Source organism: Pezoporus occidentalis, unplaced genomic scaffold, assembly GCF_034315485.1.
Source record: "Pezoporus occidentalis ecotype Australia unplaced genomic scaffold, CSIRO_AGI_Poc_V1 ctg178, whole genome shotgun sequence".
NCBI lineage: Eukaryota > Metazoa > Chordata > Aves > Psittaciformes > Psittacidae > Pezoporus > Pezoporus occidentalis.
This window is the reverse complement of record NW_026913618.1, coordinates 868,292-879,026: the sequence shown is the minus strand read 5'-3', so window position 1 is coordinate 879,026 and position 10,735 is coordinate 868,292. Positions and strand designations below refer to the sequence as shown.

Sequence of the window (10,735 nt, the reverse complement as noted above, 5' to 3'; positions counted from 1 at the left end):
GTCTGTCTTGCATCCGTTCAGCTAAATGGATGAGCACCCACCTAGGAGATGGGGAACCATTCCTGCAAGAGCTCTTCAGGAGACTGGTGGCAGCAGTGGTGGAGGAAGTAGGTCACCTTGTGCTCCAGGGTTACACCAGGATGAAAGGGGTTTGTGGTCCCTGGCAGCCCGTGTGGGCAGTCTGGTTCCTGTGATTACACCAACTGAAATCAATCTTCGCCTCAATTCAGGGAGTGTTCGGGTCTGAGAGTGCCTGGTGCTGCTGAACAACGCTGCTTGGCTGCAAAGTAGAAGGCTGAGAGAGGTTTTCTAGCCAGGAGAGGTGGCCTTTGCCTGCTGCTTGCTGTGCTTTGTGTGACTGCGCTTGTCAGCCGCGGCTCCACTGAGCTGCATGGCAAATCTCTCTGCTGCAGGCAAATGCCTCTCCTCTTCCCAGCCCAAACTTTTGCCTGGTTTATTGGTACTGACAGTGCAGGAGAATTCATCCCTGCAATCCTTTGTTTAAAGGGGAAAAGGAAAGTCATTTAAGCTTGAATGAACTGTAAGATGGGAGGCATTGTTCCAGCTATGGAGCTCGAGCATTCCCTTTGCAACCTCCTGCCCCTCTGGCAGCATCTTCTGATGCTCCAAGGGTTTAGCCTGACCCTGCCTCCCGGTACCTGTGAGTAAGGGCACAGCACTGTCTGCTTTGCTACTGGTATATCCCATATTGGCCTTGCATCAAGCTCTGGTCTGTGTGTCACAGCCATACCTGTGCCATTCTGCTGCAGATCACTTGAAAGTACTTGAACAAGTTTCCTCTTTCCCACTGAATATAGTTTCTATGTCTGTACATACAGTAACAGCAGGAGATTTGATGTCATCCATGGAAAAAGTTCTCCTTCGAGTCTCCTGCAGCGCAGAGCCTGTGATGTTCCTCTCTGTTGCAAGTGAGTTGTGGAGCACCTAAAAAGTTCTATCTCCTTCCTGTCCTTCTGCTGCATTCTGACTGCAAGGTGGGAGATGGAGCTGGGGGCCAGGAAGGAAGGTCAACCAGGAAAGGTGGGTAACACGTCTGGTCATGCTTGCTGTCCATGAAGGAAGGTGCTGTTAGTCCTCTGCTTCTCCCCTTGCCTGCAGTTGTGAAGCATCTGCAGGATGAGGATGCCCAGTTGCCATGGCAAAGGGAGGGAGCCGAGCGTGGTCCTTGCCTGCCGTTGAGCTGCTGTCACAAACTGTTCTGTCAGGTACAAGAACATCCTCTGATCTGCTCCATGCTGAGCCCTGTGTGTTGGTCCTCGCTCTGTCCAAGCTTCAACCACAGTTCAGATGATTACACTTCATTGTGCCTGTGTTCCATCTACATTACCCGTGTCTGAGCATTGCCTGCTCAAAAGATGGATAAAACTAGTCCCCTTCTAGAAAATTCAATCATTTAGTTCCTTACAGGGATTATCTGGCTCTAGGACCTGACTGAAAAGCAGCTGCTGGTTTAGCACACACCATTTCAAGCTTCTCTGCAGCGTTACCAGTTCCTCATTTCATGCTTACAAAGGTTTTGAGGTCTGTGCTGCTGGGGTAAAGGGAAATGTGGATATTGAGGCAGGAAATGTTCCCTTGTTGTCAGCCTTATGGGATAGTCACAGGGAGCCAAGTGCGGGGTGGCTGGGAAGATGTGCACGTGTGTGAGCTGCCTGAGAGCGGGAGCATCCCTTCCTTTGAGAGCTTGCTGGCTTTTAACGTTAAGTGCCAAATTTAAGGTTTTGAGTGTGGCTTCATCCCGTATTTTCCCTTCTCGATCCCCAGAACTGCCCTGAGTCTGTCCCTGTTTTCCAGCAGACAATGGTAAGTGTGTGGAGAACCCTTGGAATTTTCCATCTGCACTGGAGCAGGATGGTAGCGATCGGAGGTGAAGTCATTCTGCAAGATAGGCTCTATAAGGGGGCAGAGGTCAGCTCACCCGTGGTACTGCTACGAGCTGCAAATACTTCTGCAGGTCCTCATTCAGCAACAGTTGTGTAATCCCTCGGGCTCTGGAGCTCCAAGGTAAACACTGGCAAGATAAGGCAGTGTCAAATGAGTTGCCTTTGCTTTTATGGCTTATTAAAAGAGCTGACCACGGATGCTGAGGTCTCTCCTCGAAGCAACCCCATTGTGCAGCACTGAAATCCTTTGTGATTGCTTGTATAGACCCCAGTGGGACCTCTGTCCTGTGAAATGTACCTGCACTGGGTCAGCAGAGAGTCCACATCTGCTCCAGTCCTGCACTTCAGTGTTCATAGATGTTAATGGCACCTGGAGATGCTCTTAAGTGTCTGAGTGCTTTTGGAGTTTGGGTGCTATGGTTCCTACGGAAAAGCAACTGTAGCGCCGCAGATCTGCAGGGTGAAGCAAGGAGAAACAGAATGAAATGCGTGGGGAGTGGGTGTTGGGTAAAACAGGGGTGTTGTGGCTTTCCCACCCAGGGAGATGGACATGGGAGCTGTTCCCTGCCGTTCCTAAGAGGGATTTCTCAGCGCTGTTGCTTGTTTTGTGCCACCGTTTCCTTTCCCAATTGACACAGTTGCTGTTGTCACTCATTTAACAAATCGGTGCAAGCACAAACAAGGACAAAAATAAGTGTCTGCTAATATGAGCAGATTTATCCCTGCTCATCCCCACGCCTTTCCCCCAGCGGAGTTTCTCTGCCGCTCACTGAGCAAACCTTAGTGCCAAGTATTTAATCTTATCCAGGAGGGGCAAAGGGTGCTGAGCGCAGGGTTGTTTGCTTTGCATGTTCGTGGTGCCTCTCAACAGGAGATGGGTGCTGGAGGAGCGCCTTCTCCAGGTGCCATAGGAGGAAGATGGAGCTTAAAATGGGTCTGTAGCAGTCCAGTATGGAACATGTGTTGTGCTTGAGAGCTGCAGGGTGGGAAAGCTGGGCTGGGTCAGCCTGGAGAAGAGAAGGCTCCTGAAGGGGAGACCTGAGAGCAGCTCCAGTGCCTGAAGGGGCTGCAGGAAAGCTGGAGAGGGGCTTTGTAAATGGGCACATAGGGACAGGCCAAGGGGAATGGCTTTAACCTGCCAGAGGGGAGACTGGGATGAGCTCTTAGGCAGAAGCTCTTCCCTGTGAGGGTGCTGAGGCGCTGGCACAGGGTGCCCAGAGAAGCTGTGGCTGCCCCATCCCTGGCAGTGTTCAAGGCCAGGTTGGACACAGGGGCTTGGAGCAAGCTGCTCCAGTGGAAGGGGTCCCTGCCCTGTGCTTGGTTATCCGTAATGAATTCCTTTGTTGCCTGAACACGGAGCATTTCCTATGGAAGTCTCAGGCAAACGTCCCTGCTCCGCAGACAATGACAGTAAATGTTTAAAAGCCAAGGACATGGGGGTAATCCTCACTTTTGGCTTGTGACCTTCTGAAGCTGTTGCTCTGCTTGGAGTCACCATGAGCAGCCTGAACAGCCGTGGTCCAGGCACAGTGGCATTGCCATCGGCCGCATTCATCACCATGTACGTGGCATCAGCATCTGGAAGCAGCTGTTCTCCTGCTGTTGGCCTGGCCAAGGAGGGGCAGAGCCATGGGCTGGCTCCCAGGGCACATCCCCATGCCCAGTGCTGCTGCCTGGTGACATGGGGCAGCTCAGCCCCCTCCTGGTGCCCTGACACGGTGCCAGCATCACTCCTCCAGCACTTTGAGAGCTGCGGGTAGGAAGCACCAGATGAAATGTGGAAATGTGTTACATTAATCTCTCATAATAAATACCCTGACAAACAAATGAAATCTGGATTCCTTTTGCCTGAATTAAAGTCCCTCTCAACGGAACCCCCGTCTGGTTGTGCTGCGGGACCCGGGGATGGATGGATTCGATGAACCCATTGGAAACTGGCTCCAGCTGACAGTGACTCAGGTATTTTCCTGTTCCATAGTTCCACATAAGGGGTTCAAAGAGGAGCCCCAAAGCCTCACCGACCCCTGCCTTCCCTCTCCATATTCCTGTGATTTCTATAACCTTTTGTCTATAGGAAGCAAGCACTCAGCAGGAGAAATGAGCTGACAGGGGCTCATTTAGAGGTGCCTGGATTCTCCATAGCTCCAGCCTGGTGTTTGTCCGCTGTGTGGCCAGCAACAGGCCTCCCTGGGACAGGCAAGTGGAAATTTCCTTCCAGTCCCCAGTGTCCTGTGAAAACACCATAAACCACCCGTGCTGTTCTTTACCCTTGCTTACGAGAGGGGAAAAACCATCTATAAACCCAATCCTTAATTACCCACCACAAACACCAGCCACTGCGGGTGATTGCTCAAGGTGAAGAGCTGCAGGGCTCATCCCCTGTGGGATGAGCTGTATCCTCTGCGCCACGGAGACCGTGTGTCTGTACCACCATGCCCATTGCCTGTGGTGGTGACTCCCAGCTCCACGGCCTCTGCTGTGGCTTGGATCTGGCTTTCGGGGCAGTGATCCCTTACTGGGTGCACTGGGGCTTTGGAAGGTTGTAAGTGTTTGGTCAACATCAGGTTTCAAAGGTGCTGGTGGGCCATAGCATCATGGCATGGTTTGGGTTGAAGGGACCTTAAAGCTCATTCAGCTCCAACCCCTGCCACAGGCAGGGACACCTTCCATGAGAGCAGCTTGCTCCAAGCCCCATCCAACCTGGTCTTGAACACTGCCAGCACCCAGATCCCTTGGCACTTTCACCAGCTCTCTTCAATTGAGAGTGAGAGGGATACAGGCACTTGAGGAGCTCTGGCAGGACCTGGGCTGAGGTTTAGGGTCACCAGCCTTCACTGTGGTTTGGGCTCCTTTGGTAACTTGAAGTGAATCAGGCACTTCACCTGCTCTCTGGGGTCTGTAGAAGGGGTTTGGTGATGGGTCTGTATGGGAATGATTTATTGCAGGAGTGGATTTTCCCTCCCCAGAGCTACATCAGCCATTTCTCACAGTGCTGCTGTCCCCATGGCACGTGCTGCCTCTTGGCATGGTAAAAGCCACCTGGTGAAGGCAGCCAGCAGGGCTTCACACAGGTCTCCCTGCTATGGGCAGCAATGGGGACAGAATCACATCCCAGCTCTTGGCAATGATAGAAAATACCCACAGGGAAAAAATAAACCCAGAACCTTGAAGCAAGGAGTTTTTATCAGGGCGGTGATAAAGAGCTTCATATTCCTGGGGGCTGGGCTATCGCCTTTTATTGCCCTTTTTTTTTTTTCCCTTCTCTTTAAGCAATACAAATCCAATCCATTTGTAGAGCCTCCCATCCACTACCTCTTCATACAGGTCAGGGGGAGCCTGCCAGCCTTGCAGTGGGACAAGTGCTCCTCGTCCCTGCACCAGGACCCATTGGAGACCTGAGCCTGCAGCTCCAGTCCCTCAAGCCTCTGCTCTGCAGCATCTCCTCACTGTGCCTGCGGGTCCGACTGCCCCCAGGGCTCTCCCTGCTCCATCCCAGGGCTCTCCACCCCATGGCCGCAGCTGGGTGCAGTCACCACCCGGTGAAGCTGGTGCTGGACATGGACACCAAGGCCAAGCCCCCGCAGCCGCACTGGTACGAGCGCCGGGTCCAGCCCTGCGTGGCCGAGCTGCTGGGCACCGTGCTCTTCGTCTGCATCGGCTGCCTCTCGTCGGTGGAGGACGCTGCGGGCACCGGGAGGCTGCAGCCGGCTCTGGCGCACGGGCTGGCCCTGGGGCTCAGCATCGCCGTCCTGGGAGACATCAGGTAGGAGCAGGCTGGTACCTGGGGCTGCGCGGTCCTTGCTGGTGGGCAGAGATGCTGCGTGCTGCCCCACTGCCCGTCGGATCCTCCCTGCCCATGTACTGGTGGCTGCAGCAACGCTGCGCTGCCATCGAGCCTCTCTGTTACTGGGTGGCTTTTTACACGTGCCAGGAGCAGCCCGGCAGCACTCTGAGGAATGGCAGGGGAGGGCAAACCCACTCCTTGCGATGAATCACAGGGTATGGCTGCCGGTAACACCTCGGGGCTGGGGGAGTTTGTTTGGCTTGTGATTGCCACCCTTTATTTTTAGCCCCTTTTAATAGAAACGGTCAAAGCTGAAGCATTCCTGTGGAAAGCTGAGAAATTTCCCTTTAAAAGGATGTCAGAGCAAAACGTTTTGACCCGAGCAGTCTATTCCCCTGTGTATTCACCAGCAGGAAACCTGGATTCCACTTACAAGTGGCTTCAGTACCTCAAAAGCAGTATTTAGATGAACCTGCTGGTTGAGCAATGTGCTGCTTGATGCTAAGATACAGATTTATCCTGAAGGAAGAAGCTGGAACAGCCCCTGTGGAGTTTCATTCCCTTCCCCTTGACTGGCTCGTGGATGGGGTGGTGGTTGGTGCTCTAGCCAGGGCTTTACCTGCAGCCAGGTCCTCCTCCAGCTCCCGGTATCCCGCCCATCCCTGGGGTGTTTGCAGCCAGAGCCCTGTCCAGCAGAGGCATTTCCAGCCTAACCAACCCCCCTTCCTGCTCTCCTATGATGGCTCTTTAATTACAGCTGAAGAATAAGATGTGATTATGGTTCCTAGACACTCTGAGTCATCGGCTGCACCAGCAATTATTATTAGGGCTGATTGGTTATGAAACTTGTTCATTAAAGTGTGTCTCATGATAATCTCTTTTAATTAGAAGGTATCTGAGCTTGTCTTGCATGGGGTCTTCAAGATGAATGTCTTAGGGCTGGTAAGGAGGCGAGGTCCAGCCCTTCCCGGGGCCGTGGTGGCCAGGGATGCAGAGGGACCCCTGTGCCTTCACCTTGGCATGGAGCAGGGGGAGATACACCGTGACAGTCCCAGTGGGTTCCTGCAGTGCTGGGATGGCCTCAGCCCTCCCGACAGCTCCGTGGGGATGTGGTGCTGCCAGGCTGGGTACCAGCTCCATCCGTGCCTCCCGTCCCGCAGCAGGGCAGGGATGGCTGCTCTCTGGGTAAAGGGAATGACTCTGATCCCTGAGCCTGTGCCCCTGGAGGAGCTGCTCCAGAGCGTGCTGGAGGCAGGGTGGTGCTGCTGCAGAGACAGGAGATGTCCGGATTCTGCTGTCCATAGCATCTTCCCATGGGAAGGGCTGAAGACTCCTTTGTGCTTCCAGCCCGTGGTGAGCGCAGTGCTCAACCCCAGGGGTGAACACCGCACTGATGCTCCTCTCTTCTTCACAGCGGCGGCCACCTGAACCCTGCCGTGTCCTTGGCCATGTGGCTGGTCGGGGGGCTGAACATCACAATGCTCATCCCTTACTGGGTCTCCCAGCTCTGCGGAGCAGCCATAGGAGCCGGCCTGGCAAAGGTACGGATGTTTTGGGGTACAGGGACACCCCCAGGGGCTCCAGCTGCAGTGTGTGTGTGATGGGGAGGCTGAGGGGGACCCAGTGCTCGGCTCTGCGGGTGATTGCAGGCTGATTGCTCACAGGGCGACACGCTCGGAGGCTGCTGTGTGGGCTCGGGGCTTGTCTGGTGCTCGGGTGTCTGGTTCCTCCTCCAGCTTTTTCACAGTCTGGCTGCAGGGCTCAGACAAGTCGCCCCCGCTGCGGTTTGGGGCTGACAGCGCCGTGCAGATGCGGGGGGGGGGCACATCTGGGGTGATTCCTCCTCCCCGGCAGCTGCTCTCCAGAGGTTTCTGTGGGCACGGGTTGTGCACGGAACGGTGCCTCTGCAGCTCCAGCCATTTCCACTCGCAGTGTTTGCCTGCGCTCTGGGGTTAGTTTGAACTTGGTGCTGCCCATTCCCCGCACCCGGGCATCCCATGCACGGCGCCTCAGTGGCTGGGTGAGGCAGAGCGGGGCTGGCTCATTGTCATTGTTACCTGGGTTGATGCTAAGAGCCCTCAGTAATGAGTTTACACTCGCTCAGGCCTGGCTTTCAGGAGCAAAGCCATGAGATCAGTCCCCCTTTAACCTGATGCTGCCCACGCTGTCCCGACAGTGAGCACATGTGGCCTCTAAAGCCCCCAGTGTGGAGCATGGAGGCGCAACCAGGGCTGTCCCCGCACAGGCTGTGGCAGCGAGCGAGCGGTACGGGAACGCCAGCGGAGGAGCCTTCACCATCATCACAGCTGACGATCAGGTCCCCTCTGTCCTCGGGGGTGAGATCATCCTCACCTCCTTCCTCGTCCTCGTGGTCTGCATGGGCGCTGCCAATGGGAAGACCAAGACCCCGCTGGCGCCTTTCTGCATCGGCTTCTCGGTCACGGTCAGCATCTTGGCAGGGTGAGCTCGTGAGCCCTATCTCCATGCACATTCCCATCGGGCAGCTGGTGCTGTCTGCTCCTGCAACTGCTGTCACCACTCAGGGTGCCCCGAGCAGGGGTCAGGATGGGACCATCGGCTGCACGGATGGAGCTGGTGCTCAGAGCGTCCTGCGGTGCCAGGGGCAGCTCATAGCGCTCAGCATCATGGTTCCCTGCTCCATCCTGGCTGCTGCATCCTGCATCAGGGAGAGTGCCTGCAGATGGGATGGGAAGTGCCCCCTTGCAGCACAGCACAGGACCTGCTGCAAGGGAAACTGAGGAAAGCCGGGGAGGCTGCCAATGACCCAGGTGCCCCTCTGATGTGCTGAGAGGAGCTGCTGCGCTGGAGCCAGAGCAGCCTTTGCATGTCCTGCGATGGGGCGAGAGCACCCAAGGGGCAGTGTTTGTCCGAGGAAGCCCTGAGCAGCCCAGAGCGGGCTCATCCGCACCCGCTCGGTGCGGCCGGGCCCTGGTGCCGCTGCGGCGGGTACCGAGCGCGCAGCCCCGCATGTTAATGGGCTCTTTAGTTAAGGCAGTGCCCCCTCTAGCGGGATCCGGGGCTGTGATTTCACCGCTGCACAACCGCCCCGCGGCAAATATTTACCCATCTCAGCTTCCTTTCATCTCTAAGCGCTGCTGCTCCTCCTGCCCCGCTCCAAGGGGTGGTCCCGAGCATCCCCTGCTTAGAGCCCAGCTCCTCCTTAGCCCCAGAATAGGCTCAGCCTTTGTGCTTCCACCCAGCGCTGGCTTTTCCCCTATAACTGGTGAGCCCTCATGAGCACAGGCAGGTGCCTGGTGGGGAGAAGCTGTCCGGGTTGGGATGGTCCCTGTGCTGCAGCTCCTTAGGCTGCCACCTGAGCACCAAGCATCCATGCATGAATGGGTGGTCCAGGGCGCTGCTGCTGCCCTGAGCATCACCCTATGAAAGGCCGGGTGCTGGTCCCATATCCCACAAGGGCTGATGTGGCTGATTGGTTTCTCTTTCAGAGGTGCTGTGTCTGGAGCCTGCATGAACCCTGCCAGAGCCTTCGGGCCAGCTCTGGTGGCCAATTACTGGGACTATCACTGGGTTTACTGGGTAGGGCCCATGGTCGCTGCCCTCCTCGTCAGCGCGCTGGTGAGGTAGGTGATGCTGCGGTGGTAAAGAGAGAGGAGCTGTGCAGGATGAGTCCCCCTATCCCAACATGCCTCCACCCAAGGGCTCTGCCCTGCACCCTGTGAGCAACCCCTTTTCCATGGAGATATCCAAGGCTGGAGACTCCTTTCCCCTCTCCTTCTCATGAGGACAGGGAGACATCAATCTGTGCCCTAATCCGTGTGTTTGCTCCATCCGTGTTGTGGTGTGGGGCAAATTCAGGCTTAGGCTGGCACCGGGCCCTTGTCGCTGTGTTTCTGTTGTGTGCTTGCAATGGCAAAAGCACTGACCCCAGGTTTCTCTCTCTTTTACCTCCCCAAAGGACCCTGCTTGGTGACGGGAGCACCCGCCTGCTCCTCAAGTGATGCTGGCCATGGGGCTGTGTTTGTGCCGTTGTCACTGACCTGCCATGGGCTGGTGCAGCTCAGCACAGCCGCTGTGAAGCCCACCCTGTTCCCGGTCCTGGTCCTGCTCCTCACCATCCCACCTCCGCTCTGCCCCTCCTCACAAGCCCCAGCTCAGGAGATGCTTCCCTGGATGCTGCAGGGACAATGGAAAGCAGCAGCTCTGAACTGGGCATCCCTGTGCTGGCAGCAGGGCTGGGCATCACCTCTGCACCCCAGGACCAGCTCCCCAAGGGCATCCTCTGACCTGCACCAGTGTCCACGGGGTCCCACGGGGCACCGGCAGTGCGCAGCGCCCATCCCCTTGTGCTCTGGTGTGCGTGGCTGTGGCCGGCAGCATCTCCAGCTCCCTAGTGCAGGCAGTGAGAGCTGCTGGCTCCCAAACACCCCGGGGGGAGCCTGCCTGACCCTGCTCAGGTGATGCAGCCCTGCCTGGGGGCCCTGTGGCACCGATCACTTTTGAACTTAACAACAATGTTAATTCCCAGCCCTGATGCAGGTGGTTACCTCTGCCCTGGCACGGGCCTGCGAGAGCTCCCCAGCCCCAAACGTGCTGATGGACACTGGCAGGCTCCATCCCCTGCTCCACGCTGGCTCCTGCATGTCTCCCATTCGTGTTTCTGCTCCCTTCTCAGCACTCAGCCCATGGGGATCCCACGTTCCAGCACCCAGGATGCTCCCCTAGGGGATCCCACTCCTCATTTTGTACTGTGACTCCTCAAGCAGGTCCAGGATGATGCCCACAGAAGCTGCCACAGAGGAGGGTGATGGGAGGAGGGATCTTTGGTGACAGCCGATTTATGGCCTCTCTCAGCATCATGAGGAGCAGGGGGTGATGCAGCCATCAAGAGCTCGGGGTGGGTCCATCATCCCCTGCCACAGGACGAGCGCTGGGCCCGGGGGGCGAGGGGAGGGGCTGTGTGCCAGCGGGAGCTGCTGCCGTAAGCAGGAGCCGGCAGGAGGAGGGTGATGGAGCTGTGTGGGCAGGGGGAGAGGAGCCAGCGCAGGGCTCTGCGTCAGCAGTACCC

The 10,735-nt window shown here is 56.6% G+C and overlaps 1 protein-coding gene across 1 annotated transcript; it reads left to right on the top strand.

Moving 5' to 3' along the window:
• The first annotated feature begins 5,125 nt into the window (after positions 1-5,125).
• On the top strand, positions 5,126-9,888 carry AQP8 (aquaporin 8). Its single transcript, XM_062614695.1, has 5 exons — positions 5,126-5,667; positions 7,103-7,229; positions 7,934-8,148; positions 9,156-9,290; positions 9,626-9,888. Exons 1-5 carry the CDS (start codon positions 5,414-5,416, stop codon positions 9,666-9,668), a joined length of 774 nt encoding a protein of 257 aa, XP_062470679.1. The 5' UTR covers positions 5,126-5,413; the 3' UTR covers positions 9,669-9,888.
• The last annotated feature ends 847 nt before the right edge of the window (positions 9,889-10,735 follow it).